The 16,891-nt window shown below is 38.2% G+C and overlaps 1 protein-coding gene across 2 annotated transcripts in view; it reads right to left on the reverse strand.

The window, feature by feature from the left end:
• Dnah8 (dynein axonemal heavy chain 8) overlaps positions 1-16,891 on the reverse strand; it is a 286,935-nt gene that overhangs the window by 99,581 nt on the left and 170,463 nt on the right. For both annotated transcript variants that reach the window (XM_005318733.5, XM_078020075.1), the window contains exons 58-67: positions 16,531-16,653; positions 14,994-15,124; positions 12,445-12,598; positions 10,979-11,143; positions 9,654-9,880; positions 7,757-7,875; positions 5,338-5,441; positions 3,696-3,872; positions 1,426-1,593; positions 634-849 (exon numbers count right to left, since the gene is read on the reverse strand). In XM_005318733.5, the coding sequence (XP_005318790.3) occupies positions 634-849; positions 1,426-1,593; positions 3,696-3,872; positions 5,338-5,441; positions 7,757-7,875; positions 9,654-9,880; positions 10,979-11,143; positions 12,445-12,598; positions 14,994-15,124; positions 16,531-16,653 (1,584 nt within the window). The remainder of the gene's footprint in view (positions 1-633; positions 850-1,425; positions 1,594-3,695; positions 3,873-5,337; positions 5,442-7,756; positions 7,876-9,653; positions 9,881-10,978; positions 11,144-12,444; positions 12,599-14,993; positions 15,125-16,530; positions 16,654-16,891) is intronic.

Consider the following 16,891-nt stretch of genomic DNA (forward strand, 5'->3'; position numbering starts at 1 on the left):
ATACCTTATTGTTCCCTCATAGATCAAGCACAGCTCTGCCTGTTACTGAATTCTTGGACCACAGCAATTTCCTCCTCGAAACTCTGCTTATGTTTTTCCATTAATCATGAGTATTTAAGGTTGCCATGCTGATTTCTCTTCTTTTGTAAGGGACCTTTTAAATTCCATTTGACTGCTTGTCTCTTAGATGGCATAGAAGTTTCTCTCTCTCTCTCTCTCTCTCTCTCTCTCTCTCTCTCTCTCTCTCTCTCTCTCTCTCTCTCTCTTAAATTTTGAAACATTTCTAGATGTTGACCCTAATTTTTGTAAGCTCCATTTGGAACAGAGTACTTGTCCTCAATCCCAGAACTTCATCTCCAAATTTTAAAGAAAAGGCAAGTTTTCTGTGATGCCAATTTGATTGTTAGTCCCAATAAGTCAATTTCCTGTTGAAGTTAACAAGTAGGTTTTGGTTTCTGGTCTGCATTGCCAAGAAACAAGTAACAGAAGCATAAAGAAGAGGACATAACAGAAAAAGAAAAAGTGGTTGCAAGGACATCTACCTATATCAGCCCAACTGTGCTTGGTCTGCTAATAGCAGTGATACTGACATTAATTAAATGTTGATTGACTGGGAGAAGGAGGGAGATTTACCTTCAGAGGCAACACCTCCTTGTTGATGCCAAAGAATGTCACCATAGCAAGCGTCCAAGATAGCAGACCAGCCACATTTCCACAGACTTTTTTGGCACTTTCAAAAGAGTAATCATCCATAGCAAAATATGGCAGTAGTAACTCAACAGTCTCTTCATTTATGGTGTCCTTGGGGAACTGTTGCAGGCTCCACAAGAATCCTGTCGCACTCATCAGCTGAAAAACAGATCCCCAGCCTGTAAGGTCTGGGAGAAGAGAATTCTTTCTCCTTGACTTAGTATGCACTTCTAAATGGGATTTTTTCAGTGATTCACTAAAACATACCAAATCAAGACTACTAGCAATGGTAAACCTAAATCTGCAAATTGCAAATTGTCTTTCAGCTTCCACAGTGAAAGAGTAAAGAAGAAAAACCATGTACATTTTCTGCTTGGTAGAACTGTCTGAACATTGCCAACCACACAGGACCCCTTTTAGAGATGGCTGAGTTGACACCAAGGCTGTGCCAACACTAGCCATTGGTTCTGGAACCATTTTGTAAAAAAAAAGGCATTCAGCAAAATGAAACCCACTATTATGTATAATTATACTGCACCAATTAAAACATTTAAAAAAAGAACAACTTCAGCTTCAAAACCTACCCCGACTTACATCTTGGGTGATGCAGTTTAAGATAAACAAGCTCTTCAACTTACAATGATCAATTGGGCCTGCTGGCTTGTCTGGTCTATATTGAGTGTCCTGGGCTGGGGACACCTGATGTGCCTCGAAAGATAGATAGATGTCAATTACCTTTAATGACTCTCCCCATGATGGCTTACAGCAAGGTTTTTCTGGATCCATTGTAACAGGGTCAATTTTCTTTTGAAACAGTAACAGCACACAGTCCATAATTCTCATAATGAGATGTGGTGGTTTTGCAAGTTTCCGGACTGTGGCAATATCATTTGGTTTAATAGTCTGTATTTGGAATGAGAAATCAATATTTTTTTTGTTGAGTCATATTAATAGTCATCTAGAAATCCAATTGTTTTAAATTAGGTAGAAAACCTTTAAAAATATTTTCTTTCCCAATCCCTGACATTATCCCCTCAAGGTTTTGAATTCCAAGACTTTGTATAGTGGCTCTTTCATTGTTATTTTAGAATTTCAGTTTGTTTTTATTCCTTTCTTAACTGTTGCTCCCAAATACCGCATTTAAAATATTACTACTATTCATTGCCCACCACTCCAGACCTTTGCTAATGAGCCACACTGATGTGTTATATTTAAACATCTTGCATCTTCAAAGCACAGAGATTTGATAGTATGTGGATATAAGGGAAGAGACAAAGCCCTGAATATCAGAAACCTCACCTTCAGTCTTTATTTTTAAGGTTTCCCAGTATGAAAGGGGGAATAATTATAAGGAAGACAAGAGAAATTGTTATAGTATACAGAAAATAGAAATATTTTTGAGGGCTGAGGCTATAGCTCAGTGGCAGAGCACTTGCCTAGCACACGTGAAATACTAGGTTTGATCCTCAGCACATCATAAAAATAAACAAATGAAATAAAGGCATGCTGTCCTTCTACAACTACAAAAAATATTTTAAAAATATTTTTGAAGGTTTCTATTCAGTTTGGAATAAGACATTGCCTGACATTTGAGGCAAGAAGAACTGAGAGACCCAAGAATCAATAAACACACAGACTCATTCAGTTCAATGATCTCACTCATTTATATGTTATCCATGGGAACTACAAAAGGAGTGGGGGCGGAGGATGTGTCCTGATCATTGTGAAGTTTTTACTAAATGATTATCATAGACTTATCCATTAATTTAACAGCTGTAGGAATTCTCTCCTATAAAACAAACAAACAAAAATAACCCTGGCTTTGTAATCTCCCAAGGAAGTCAAGGAAATATAATCACTCTCATAGAGGATTTCTGCCATGATAGAAGCCTAGAGGTGATAGGAAAAGAGTCCAGAAGAAGAGCTAGAAATTTTCTGTAAGGAGTGAGGTCAGAGCCCAAATTTAAAGAATGACCCTTACTAGGCCCTAAAGTTTAGGAAAAGCATTCCTGGCAGAGGAGAAGCACATTTAGCAGTAACAGATGATTATTCTTCCAGAAGCCTGCAGGTATTTCTGTTCACTGATCCATATTGTGGATGGGGACCAAATGACAGGAGATCACATTCAAGAAGGAGAAAGCACCATGTTGTCACAGCAGCGGAAGCACTAATATTTATTGAGCACTTTCTATGGGCCCCACAAATAATATTAATTACCTACAATGCTTACCTGAATCTCTCAAGGACCAACTAGGATTTACCATCCCCAGGGAGACCCGAGAAAAGTAAGCTTGCTCCAGACCATTTATCTAAGACGAGGCCAAAATAAGCAGCAAATACACATTAGCCTTTCCCCAAAGTAGAGTCCTGCACGTGTCTGGCTCCGGAATTCATCCTAAGAGTCAGGGGGGACCCCAAGAAGGGCTCAAAAAAGGGAATGACACCATCTGGAGGGGATGCTGGAGGAACTAAGAAGGCTCTCTGTGTAACCTGACTCCTTCTGCTGTGGGTTAGGACACTGGTCTCCAGCTTTAATTCTCAATTCTCAGGGAAAGTCGATTTATAGAATGAGAGTAATAGGTTGTAAGAAAGGAGGACTCGAAAAAGTTAGAACTCAGAAAACTGAGACAGTGGGAACATTAAGAATTCAGTTCATAGTGGGAAAGGGAGCGGAACGTGGGAAGAATAGACGAACTGTAGATAGGGCCAAGAGGTTGGAGGGGAAAGGAAGGGGAATGGGGTTATAAATGATGGTGGAATGTGATGATCGTTATTATCCAAAGTACAGGTATGAAGACACGAATTGTTGTGAATATATTTTGTATACAAACAGAGATATGAAAAATTGTGCTCTATATGTGTAATAAGAATTGTAACGTATTCTGCCGTCATATATTTAAAAAAAAAAAAAGAATTCAGTACATTCAGTATTTGACTACAAAATCCCAGATGGCAAGGTGGCACCTGCTAGGACTCATTTGGGAGGGTAACAATGTGCTACTCACGTTTAGGGCGGCTTCTGCTTCCTCCAGTGCAGGTTTGGCGGCCTCAAGTTTGGACTCAGCGATTACTTTTTCACTATCTATTTCATCCACAATTTTCTGGGCTTTGTCTTTTACCTCTTGCACTTCATTTTTAACTTTGGCTGAAGCCTGAGCACTTATTGTGACTTCAGCTAACACCTGTTAAATTAAGGAAACATGAAGGTAGAAACCTGTCAAGCCAAATTTAGAGATTTGCAAAGTGAGGGAATATTCAATCAATGTAGCATAAAACATGAATAAGAATGAATTTATTCCTCATCTAAGTCATCTATATTTTAAGGTTTGCTAAAGTAATTCCTTTGAACAGTTTTGTGTATTCTTCCACTTCTAAGCTTTCCTTCGGCTTAAAATTAAATATATGTATGCATGTGTATTACATATAATGTAATCACATACATGTAATAAAGGCATATATATGATTTTAATTGTATATGTGTATGTCTTTAGTTTTAATTACATATATGTAACATACATGTGCATACATATGTATATATTACATGTGTGACTGTATTATATGTAATGTATATATATTTAATTTTGTATTGCATATGTATAAATATTTAATTTTTAATACATTACATATGTGTGTATATATTTAATTTTATATGTATAGATATACACATGTGTATACATATATACATAAATGTATAAACAGATGAACACATGTATCTGTATATGTGTATACAGATATATGCATATATAGTTTTTAATTTTTGATTTTTAAATTATAAATTATTCTTAAATTTATACATAGAATATGTCAATATACATTTTAAATTACATTCACCAATAAAGAAAAACAGTATTTTACTCTAAATTTCTAGATAATTAAAACAATTCAAGTAAGTATAATGGAACAAGGTCAGAAACCATATTAAGTCTCACACAATAACAACAAAAACAGTTAATGTTCATTGAGTGCTTATCAAATACCAGGGCTATGCAAGTCCCTCCCCTATGGTATGTCATTCATTTCAGTAACTGCTTAGGGTCAGGGCTTAGGTTTTTATTCTTTTTTGTGTGTGTTTGATGCTGGGGATTGAACCTAGGGCCTTGTGCATGTGAGGCAGGCAAACTCTACCAACTGAGCTATATCCCCAACTCTTTAGTTTTTATTCTTAACTGACTCTCAGTGGATGCTGAAAGCAGTTTGAGAGGTAGCTGTAGACAGAGGAGCAGCCATATATATCCCTGTCACCCAGGAGGGGTTAACCACACTAAATCTTCCTCCTTGACACAAACTTTATATGAGACCTGGGCAATCCTAAAGCATGTAGGCATCTTGAAAGGAAGTCCAAATATAACCCATAGTCAATCAGAAATTCCCACAAGGAGATGGGAGGGAACGAGAGAGAGAGAGAGAGAGAGAGAGAGAGAGAGAGAGAGAGAGAGAGAGAGAAGAAAGAATCATCTTAGACAAGGTTAAGGATATGACAGTTTAGATATGCTTGGGTACAAGTTAAACAAGAATACCTCTGCAAACACTGTCTTATCAGAATTAGTCTGTAGGTTTATACTTTAATTTTAATAACGTTTTAAAATAATGCATTTTAACACTGGGAAATATTCCTCATTGGTAGTGACAGAATAAATGCAAACTTACTTCATCTGCTTTTATGGAAGCCACAGCCAATTCCTTCTCTTTTACTGCAAGATCCTGAGAGAGTTTAGCAACGGATTCACTTGCCTCCATAAGTTTATCAAGACCTTTACAGATACAGACATATGTGCTCTGGCTGAGTATATATACATACCTTTATCAAACATTTATTCAGTATTTACTATTTATAAGGCACTGTATATGTAATATCACAAACACAAGATAGTTAATTATGGACAAAAGCTATAAAATATACATATTTTAGGAACAATACTTCTGAGAGTTTCAACAGGGTGAAAATAGCTGTGATTGAAGAATATCATCTATTTAATCCCCAGCACCACAAAAAAATGAAAGAAAAAAACTAAAAAATGGATTTAAAAAGAGAAGAATATCATTTAGTCACAGTAGTGAGAAAATCACTATGATATACTGAATAGGATCAATGTAGCCCCCAAACTTATTTGACAAACTTAGATGATCCCTGGTTTTGTAATCTTCTGTAGCAATCATTTTTTCCCTTTGTATCATGCAGCAGCTGAGGTGGCAAATGAGATAGAAAATACATTTTCTTTGCCATAAAAATGAAAATCATTGTAAAGCTTATATAACTGACTGGTTTTCAGTCCCCTGGAGCAAAGTAACTGGTTAACTGGATTTCTCTCATTGCAGCTGGGTTCTAGATAGTGCTGTGTGGGTAAAGGTCTAATATTCTGGTGTCTTGAGAGAGGACAAGCAGTCATTTGTATATTTTTCCAATTTGGAGGTGTAAATGCTTTCACTCTGGCAAATTTCAAGCGACCAAGTTTCTCAGTAGCTCATCATTGCATAATTTTCAGATAGAATAGAAATAAATTTCCTGAAGAACATTAATTATGGTAAAATAGAGTAAAAATAAGAAGGAAGTTTGGGACATTTATTGTCTGCATTTTTTAGTTTCTTTGGTACCAGGGATTGAACCCAGGGGCTCTTAAACACTGAGCCATATCACCGGCCCTTTTTTATATTTTATTTACAGACAGAGTCTGGTTGAGTTACTTAATGTCTCACTAAGTTGCTGAGGCTGGCTGTGAACTTGAGATCCTGCCTCCACCCCCAAGCTGCTGGGATTACGGGGTGCACCACCATGCCCAGCTTGCCTGTATTTTTAATGTAATTCATTTGATTATAAGTAGGTATGACTTAAATTTTAATAAAGGCTATGTTTAACAAACCGATCAGAAATTCCTAAAAATTTACCAACTGGCCTTCAGGAGCAAGCTTCAGCACAGTACAGACTTTGAAGCCTCATCAGAAAAGCTGCGAGAAGCTGAGTCATGAGAAAACTCACAGAAAAGAATTTCTTTCCCAGTGTTTCTGTCATCACCAAGATCACAGACCTTAGAGCTCAGTTAGGCTGCGTGACCAAGCTTTAGAGGTGCTTCCAATGGTGTGGGCCACATGCTTTCTAAACACACAATTGGACGCTCAGAAAACCATTGCTCAGGTAAACTGCCTCTCTTTGGATTTCTGTTTCTGCTTCACTTTTTTCTTTCTTAGAAATTTAGGAGGCAAATTTTATGCAAATTAGATTGAAACCAAAGACTGAAATTGCAGTCAGGTTCCAAGGGCTGCCTACCCCCTGTCAGCTGCAGGCAATGGCTCGGGGATTATGCGGACTTGTGCCCAAGCTAAGAGCAATGATTCCAGAGGAAAAAAATTGGCCATTTACATTTACATTTTCTTCTGCCTAGAATTTCTTGACAGGCCAAAAGACCCCCAAGGGCAGCCCTTAAAATTAGACACTATTAACAGTCAAGTTAGCATTTTGTTTTCAAACACAACAATATCCAACCAACAAATTGTTGGCATCACTATCAAACCAACCCAGGAAAAGACTTACTCCTCTTACTATGAGATTTGGAAAATGACAAAACCCAAAATAATGAGGCCTGAGAAAAGGGGAGTGAGAAAGAAAGCTGTAAATTGAGAGCACTGGTCCTTTCCCAGTGCACTTTTTCCCGGTGAGAAAACAAACCCTGGGGAGGAGGTGTCCATCCAACCTAGAAAGGCAGTCTCTGGGAAGAGACCAAAGCAAATCCTTTCCAGGTACCAACCACTGACTCCAGGCCTTCCATCTGGCCCAGTAAGATAAATCTCAAGAGACTGACCACGGACCCTAGTCTCCCTCCCATTTCACCCAATAAAACAGACCCCAAATTCCTGAGTGCCCAAGCTGACATGCTCATTAATGAAGTCACCTCTCAGGACAACTGCATAAGCCCAGTCCCTTTCTTTGTTCAGTGGCTCATTTTCCACAAGGAGAGTGGGTCCCTCAGAACCATGCTGCCAACATCAGAACCATGATTCCATTCCCGACTCAAAGAACGGAGCTGATGTGTGAAGTTTGCCTTCGCCCCCATCTTTCTGCGCTAACACTTACCGATATTCATACGTTCTGCTTGGTCATTGATAAATTTCACTTTGTCAGTGTAAATGTTTTTGTAGCCGTTTATAAATGAGAGATACGACTTGGGAGTCACATGAGCTCTTCGGCGGTATCTGAAAGTAGAATGTAAAGACGGCCACCTCTGTCATTCTGCTGTACTCCCATAAAATGTCCACGCAACACTCGACCCTCTGTGAAATCTGTGATTGGGCAGAGTGGTTCCTTAGCAGGGAGGGCAGCAGCTGTGCAGGCTGGAGGAGAGGTAGAAAGAGCTTTGCCTCTCTGATGTTTTGTCCCTGAGGGTCTCTGACTTGACCCTCACTTCCACTCTAGACTTCGGTTTCTACAGATGGAAACCCCAGAGAAGAATGTCTGCTGCACCCCTCCCTGAATTTTGGGAAGATCAAATCAAATAGCATATATGAACATACTTTGGCAACTTTAAGGTTCTGGACAAATATTACCCAGTGGTTGAAATGAATTTCTGTGATTATCTTCATTCAATTGTTATTTGCTGCACACCTCTCGGCTACGAGATCTCAGCTGGGTGGATTTGCAAAAGCAAAACTGATCTCTCCCCTGATTCATTGAACTGGCCTTGAAATCAAGACAGCCATGTTGGACTCAAATGTTCAACTCAGTGTGGACTTTACTACAGGAATTCTATTTAACAGCAATAAACAAAAGAAATAGTTTTATGTAGAAGAAACTCAAGAAGAGCTCCTCACATACAAAATTATTTTACTTTTTATATGAATTGTTCACCTTTGGAGATTTTGAATGTTTTTAAAGTATTAAAATGTTTGTTTGTTTGTCTGTTTAGGAACTGGGCATATATATAACTATCATTAAAGTATCTTATAAAACTCTCAGGATAAACTTCTACAATTTCAGAGAATATAAAAAATTGAAACATATGCCAAAAAAATTCCAAAACAAAGAAATAGGTCTTTATAGCTACATGAAAGTGAAAAGTTATCATCACGGTTGATAGAGGCAGAAGGAGTTCAAGTTAAGCAACAATAAAATTTTCCCAGTGGTAAGAATTAATGCACATGGACTCACTAGGAGAATCTGGAATTATTTAAGAGGGGTAGTGTGGGTATGTTTTGAATAAATGAAAGGGTCCAGGATAAACAAACTTTATGAAGCAGGGACTTCCTTTAAAAAACAATAAAAGTATTACCCAAACTCTATGCATAAAGGTAGGCATAGCTTTTCTGGAAGGTTCTGCACCCCTCTCCCCCAACCATCCATTGACTCCAAGGGAGGAGCTCACTGTTCTGGAATCTGTGTGGGTCCACCTTTGTTCACATCTGTTAATCTGACACAGCAACTATGATGCTTTCACACACCGAACACACCACCACTACTCTTTAGTGAGTGGTTTTCCTATAGTGGATTAAAATTCTTTTTCATAATTATTTGACATAAGAGCATCAGTAACACTAAGTCATGCAGATACAAAAATCTAAATGTTCCCTTAACATAAGGCAATAAAGAAACTTAAAAACAATGTACTTCTTTAATCAAAATAAATAATTCATTGGAATAAGAAACTAATTTTAAACAGTTCATAATGAATTAGTTAAGCCATTTTCAAAACAAAATTAAGCAAATGAAACAGAGAGATTCATTAAGCATCTGTTACTTGGAAGTCTGGAGGGCAAAGAGGTATTTATATGTGGGCACTAGTTAATTTTTAAATATCATTTATTTGCCATCTTTCAATACATAATCACTAGAAAATCAATGCAAGAAAACTCTAAATGCAGCTGGGACTTCATGCTCAATCAATAAGAAGAGCCTTTTACTGAATGTGATGTTTAATTCCTCTTTGGGGGAAATTCTATGGTTCCAACAGCTCCCACGCTTATATAATATCACTTACCTTTGGAAATAACTTTCACAGCTCTCTGAAACCATGTCATGAAAGAGGCCCATTGTTTCTACAACTTGTTTTTTAATCTCGCCAGAGCAGACGATATTATAGTCCAAAAGGAAGTAGGAGGCCACAGCAATCAGGGCCTCCTTGGGCCAGCGACTGAACCAGTCCATGGTGCAACCCGATATCAAGCCGGGGAATTTCAAGGAACGGGCGCGGAACTTCTCACCAACCTGAAGAGGGCAAAGTCAAAAAGCATGAGAAACGCAGAGGGGTTCTCGGTCAGCTAGAGAGAGATGGAAACATGCTGAGCCCAAGTGTAACATCGCAAACTACAAAAACAAACCCTTCCCGGGCTGCAAGGGCATATCATATGAACTTAGCATTCAGATGAAGGGAGGTGGTGCGCTCCACTCTCCCTGCTCTGGGACTATATCTGCACTTTAGGATTCCATTCCAGCAACAGCCTTCTAAGAGGAAACTGGGAGAGAGAGGACAAGGACAGCGAAGGGCCTGGACCCTGAGATGAGTGCAAAAGGCTATTGGATCAGATGCTTGCTCTAAGAAGGAAACTACTTAGGGATCCTGCAAAAACTTCCTCCAAATATCTGTGGAGAGAGGGACTGGGTTCATTTTGCAGGGTAAAATCAGAAGCAGAGGAGAAACATACAGAAAGACTAAATTCAAATGATTGTAGAGAAGAGTTCCGGCAATCAGACTATCTAAAAATGAAGCAGGCAACCCTGTAGATTAGTGAGACCTCACAGAGCTGTCCAGTAGAACTTGGTGTGACAATGGAAATGTCCTATGTATGTCACTTCCAGTTTGGTAGCCACTAGTCACATGTGGTCATTGTGTACTGGAAATGGGGCTAGTGGGACTGAGGACATGAAGTTTTATTTTTTTACAAAATTGTAATGAATAAAAACTTAAATAGACAAAATGATTGATGGCTACTGTACTGGGCAGCACAGTGAAGTAGAGATATTCAAACCTACGTCAGTGCTTCCTAGACAGTATGTCTATTATGGAGGGATAGCTGGAGATTTGGAGATTGTGTCACCAAATTCCTTACAATTAAAATAATATGTCTCTTGGTAATTAATGAAAATTGGAAGCTATGTAATAATTTCTAATAATGTGACTATTTTAAATAATCACGCTGGTAATGAGATGTTGATCAATAGAGATTGGTGACAAAAGTATTCATTTTTAATTCAGTGAAACAAATGTTAATTTCTGAGCAAATATCTCATCAGAGAAGATAGACGGTATAGGCGCATTTAAATAAGAAACTCTCATACAGAGAAGAAAAATAGATGAAAACTCACTGGAGAGAAGCAGAGAACAACATGCAAGTTCTTCCTGGATCTGGAAATGAAGTACTCATACAGATTATCAAAGGTAGGAGGGTGGCGGGGCAGCTCCCGTTTCATCACAGATATTAGTCCTTGGGTGATTTCATCCATCTCATCCCGTGCAAACAAATTGGAGATCTTTGTGGAACAGATAAGAAAACATTCCATATTTTAAATTTTTTTTTTTGCATTCCAAATTTTAAGAGTTCCCCACACTGGCAGAGTTTGGTCCTTCCCCACCCCCACATCATCGTTTTTCATATTTTCTTTCTGCATCTCCACAGCCAAATACCTGTTTGGCCAGATATTACCAAGGCATCTTTTTATTAAGAGCAAATTATTTCCCTGTGTGTAAATAGATGTCATCAAAAAACCATGTGGTTTAGTGGTAAAGCCCCCTGGTACCAAAACCAAAACCAAAACCAAACAAACAAAAAATCATGTCCTCCACCAAAGTGACCAACTCCTTAAAATGTTCAGTGGTCCAGTGATTAGTCAGTCTCTCAAATCTGGCTCCAAGATATTTAACCAGCTCTTGCACCATTAAGCACAAGTATCATCACCACTGTGCAGGGCAGAGTTAAAGGTGGTGTGCTTGCAGGGCTGGCTCTTGGCTGGCCTCTGGGAACTTGACTTTGGGAATGCCTCCTCCATTACTAATTGGCAAGGCTGTTCCACTGTGCCTGGACTGTGAATGCAAACACTGGGATGTAAACTCCTGCTTTCCTTCTGGGAGCCTGGAACTTTGGCATGCACGGTTAGCCAGGAAGTGACTACACGACCAGCTCTAAGTGAAGCCATTGGACCCTGGGTCTCTCACAGGCTCCCCCGAGCAGAAACACAGTAAATGTGTTCCTTAACTTCATCCTGGGGACAGCACATCCCGTATGGCCCTCCTGGAGGCTGCACATGCGCCTGTTCATGGATTCCTCCTGACCCCACATGATGTCTTTTTCCTTACTGATCAAGCTCTGCATTCTTGCTGTGCTGCTGTGACAAATCTAAGCCATGAGTGGAACTACATGCCGAGTGCCATGAGTCCTTCTAATGAATTTTCAAGCCCACGAGTGGTCACAGAAGTGCTGACACAAGTGGTATCAGAAGCAAACACCCCCCTCCAAATAACAGAACTCTTTGAACCGTTCAATACTAGTAAATAGATGGATAGCTACATCTCCTAAAATAAATGATAGGATCAAACTGAAGATTAAAGAGACAAGCGAAGAACCATACTTAAAATAGAACAAATTATATAAAAAAAAAATCTAGTGGTAGGCAGAGTTCATTTTGCACAAACTACAGCAAATTGACTAAATCTCATTTCTCAAGAATGTGTGATAAATGGTCCCACTTCTTTATGAAGGGTTGCTGCTTTTCCTACATAAATATAATTCACGTTTTTTAACAATAGGAGCTTTTTCTCTACCCCTGAGACCTACCTCCCCTGAAGATAGCAAGTTGTTAAGGTATTCTAGAAATGCCTCATCTTTTATATCATTGTCAGTAAAGATGAAGGTGATTCCTTTTCCATCAGCACCAGCAACTTTGTACAAAGCTTTTAAGTCATCTGTTAGATTATTGACATTGTAAGACCTAAAAATAGAAGTGGCAGGAAATTTAAAATTAAATATATTGTGTATGTGTGTATATATGTATGTGAGCATAGCCATAATTTATCTCAAAGCCAAAATCCTAAGTGGGCTGTAGTTTTAAATGTGAAAGTGGTAAGTTTTATTTGTAAATGTGAAAGAAATCATAGGAGGATCTCTTTGTGATCTTGGGGTAAATAATGATTCTTCAACAACACAAAGAACATGCAACATGCAGGCAAAAATTTTGATAAATTTTCATTGAAAGTGAGATCCACTTAGGGAGTAAAAAAGCAAGTCAAAAACTTGGAGAAGATATTTGCAATATGCACTCTTACAAAGGAATTATACCCCAAATACATAAAGCATTTCTAACAATCAATAAGAGAAAAAAATCACTGACCAATTTTTTTTTATGTTTTCTCTGATATGCATATAATAATTCACAATAAGGTGGGGCTAAAGGCTAGGGATGAATAGAGGTACTTTGGATTATACAGAGTGGAGTGAAGGGGGGTAGTGAGCAGGGGGTAGGAAGGAGAAGAATGAATCAGACATTATTACCCTACGTGCACATATGATTACATGACCAGTAACTCTACACCAGAAGAATGAGAAGTTATACTCCATTTATATATGAAGTATCAACATGCATTCTACTGCCATGTATAACTAATTAGAATAAAAAAGAAAAAGAAAAAACTCAATTTTTTAAAAATGAGCAAATGGCTTAAACAGACATTTCATTAAAAAAAGGTTATTCAAATGGCCAACAAGAGATGAAAAAGTGATACACACTAGTAATCATTTGGGAAATGCCAAACTGAAACCACACACCAGAATTTCTAATATGAAAAAGACACACAATGCCAAGGGTGAGCAAGGATGTGGAGCAATGGAAACTTATGCAAACTGTTGATGGAAATGTAAACTGGTACAACCACTTTGGAAAACTCCTTTGCAGATTTTTATGGTTTGGATATAAGGTGTTCCCCCAAAGCTCTTATATCAATGCAGGAATATTCAGAGGTGAAATGATTAGATTGTGAGAGCTGTCATCTATCAGTTTATCTTAGTCTGAATGGATGGACTGGGTGACACCTGGAGGCACGTGGGGCATAGCTGGAGGAGGTGTGTCACTGGGGGTGGGCCCTGGAAAGATACAGCTTCCCTGTGGTTCCCTTCCCCTGTTTCCTGGCTGCCATGCATGGAGCAGGGATCCTCCGCTGTGCCCTTCCACCATGATGGCTGCCTCACTGTGGACCCAGAGCAATGGAGTTGGCCCACCATGGACTAAAGCTCTGAAATCATGAGCCAAAGAAACTTTTCCTCCTTTATCCTTGTCAGGCATTTTGGAAACAGCAATGAAAAGCTGACTAACACAGAGATCACTAAAGCTGAATATATGCATAATCTAGATCCAGCTATATTACCCATAGGTGTATGCTTACACGTGTATACGAACACTCATAGCAGCTCCATCTGTCAAAAACCAAATAAATAAACTGTGTAATGGATAAAAGGACAGTGGTGATATGGGATAAAGTAGAAGATTACATATATCAACAAACCATGGCTACATACAGAATCATGGATAAATCTCACATAGTATAAGAATAGCAATGGGTAGTAAAGGAGCAAATCCTGTATGACCCAAAAGTTCAAAATCAGGTAAAACAACCATCGAGATCATCCTTGGGGTGGTAATCACTGAAAGAGATGACAAAGGAATGCTTCCGGGTACAAGGATTATTATATTTCTTTGTCTGTAGGCTGGCTAGGTGTACTTTGTGACACTCATGATTTGTGTATGTTACCTTGTATAGATAATACTTAACTAAAAGCTTAATTTAAAAATAACTTCTGTGGGCTGAGTGAGGCTCAGTAGTAGAGCACTCGCCTAGCACAGGCGAGGCCCTGGGTTCGATCCTCAGCACCACATATAAATAAATAAAGGTATTATGTCCATCTATAACTAAAAAATAAATATATAAAAATGACTTCTGCATTTTTTAAAAAAATTAGACATTTAACTCCATAGAAGTTAACCAGTGAGGGCTGGAGCTGTGGCTCAGTGGTAGCACACTTGCCTGGCATGTGTGAGGCACTAAGTTGGATTCTCAGCATCATGTATAAATAAATAAAATAAAGGTCTATCAACAACTTAAAAAATTAAGAAAAAGTATATTTTTTTAAAAAAGGAAAGAAATTAACTAGTGAGGGGCTGTAGCTCAGTGGCAGAGCACTTGCCTAGCATGTGTGAGGCACTGGGTTCCATCCTTTGCACCACATAAAAATAAACAAATAAAATAAAGGTATGCTGTCCTTACACAACTACAAATTTTTTTAAAAGAAATTAACTACTGAAAACCATAGTCAATTTTTTTGCTTTATCCTACCTGGTTAATGTTATCTGGAATATTTGATATCCAGCTATAAAAGAGGCCAGTCTTGAAAGACTTTGTTTTCCTGAACCACCAACACCTACCAACAATGCATTTCCACATGAAGTTCGAATTACACGTGAAATCTGTTTTGAAATTTTAAAATATATATATTAGAAACAAAGGATGCAAATATTCACATTCTCTTGCACTGTAGGGCTCCAACATTTGATTTGTTTCTAGACTACATTAGATTTTTTTTCCTTATAACAGAAAAAAAATTATTAAAAAATCCCTTTGGAATCTTGTTTTGAATTTCATTTTAAAACAATCTTACCATCTTGGAATTGTAAAAATTAAAGTTTCATGTTTATTTATCCAACTCAAATTCTTTCTTTGCCCATCTATTTGCATCATAAAAAAAAAACAGGACAAATGGCTTTACTCTCTTCTGTTTGCCAACTCTTCTGGGTGTGTGTTTGTAATTTTATTTTTTTTAGACTCCATGGATGATGAAGTTGCTCTTCCCAATCTTTAGAAGATGTGAAAAGCCTGATGTACTGAATCTTGTGGACACCTGTCTACAACCAATACTGCCTCTATCAGATCTCTGCCAACTACACATTTAAAAAAGCACCAACTTCTACCTACAGTGGAGGTAGAGTCATGTTTGTAAGAAAAAGATTTAGAGAGACAGTCTTCAGTCTTGTGTTGCTTTCTATAATTGACTCCCTTAATGAGGATCAGAATCAAATGGTGGTTCAAATCTCACATGGGCCATTGGAAGACATTGCTAAAAGGCTTTCATTTATGTTAATATCACTTTTTAAGAGTCTAGGTTAGATCACTAAATCCATTAGTGTCATTAAAATCATATTTTTTTCAATGCACATTTTACAGGTGGCAGATCACTAATGGCACGTTGGTATGCATTCCTATAATAGATCTGGAAACATGCTAATCCCTTCTGTGATGCTGCTCTAGAACAGGCTCTCAGGCCTCCAAGGGGGTGGATGCATGAATGTGGAAGCAACCTTAGCACACATGGGATTTCACCAGCTCTGACTCCTCTTGATCAACTTTCCCCGTTCCCTGGCATCGCTTCTTGGAAGAACTCCTTTTCCATTAACCAATTCCCTCATGGGTCCTGCACACCTGCCTCACTCCTTCCCAATCCGTGTATCCATAATCCATAGGCACTTTGTCGCGCCTCCTCTTTTTCTCCATGGTGAACAAGATTCCCCTGGTATTACCAAAGAATTCAAGGAGGGACTATTTCTTCCCAGGTTCTTCAGCTTCCTCTTTTGGAAGGTAAAGCTCTTTGCCTTGGGCTGCCCAAAGTTCCAAACACAAAAACCATGAATCTGCCCCTAAAAACATCTGCTGATTCAAACACGGAGTTTCTTATTCAGACTCGGTTTCACTGACCCAACCTTTGTATGCCCGTCCATATCCTACCTTATAAATTTATCCTCCCTAATAAGTTTACCTATGAAATGTGCTAAGCTTTGACACCACCTAATCATATCAGGAAATAATCCACAGCTAGAACCTTAATTAGATGAGTCATTGCATCTTTAAAAAACACCAGGTCAAGAGAAGTTCCTCTAATGATTTCGTTGAACTGCCTCTGGTAAAACTGTAGCTTCTCAGCCAGAAATTCATATGATGGTATCTGTAGGTGGGGAGAGAGAGAAAATCGTAATTAAGATACACATATTTTTAAAGTCATAATTATAAAGACACTCAAAAGTAATTATTTATTTTTTATATTTAAACTTATTTTTATTGGTTCATAATTGTAAATAATAGAATTCATTATGTCATATTTGTACAGGCACATAAAATAATTTGATCAATCTCATTCCCCAGTACCTTCCTTTTCTTTCCCCTCCTCCCTCTCCCTGATCATA

The sequence above is a fragment of the Ictidomys tridecemlineatus genome, chromosome 8 (assembly GCF_052094955.1).
Source record: "Ictidomys tridecemlineatus isolate mIctTri1 chromosome 8, mIctTri1.hap1, whole genome shotgun sequence".
Classification (NCBI taxonomy): Eukaryota; Metazoa; Chordata; class Mammalia; order Rodentia; family Sciuridae; genus Ictidomys; species Ictidomys tridecemlineatus.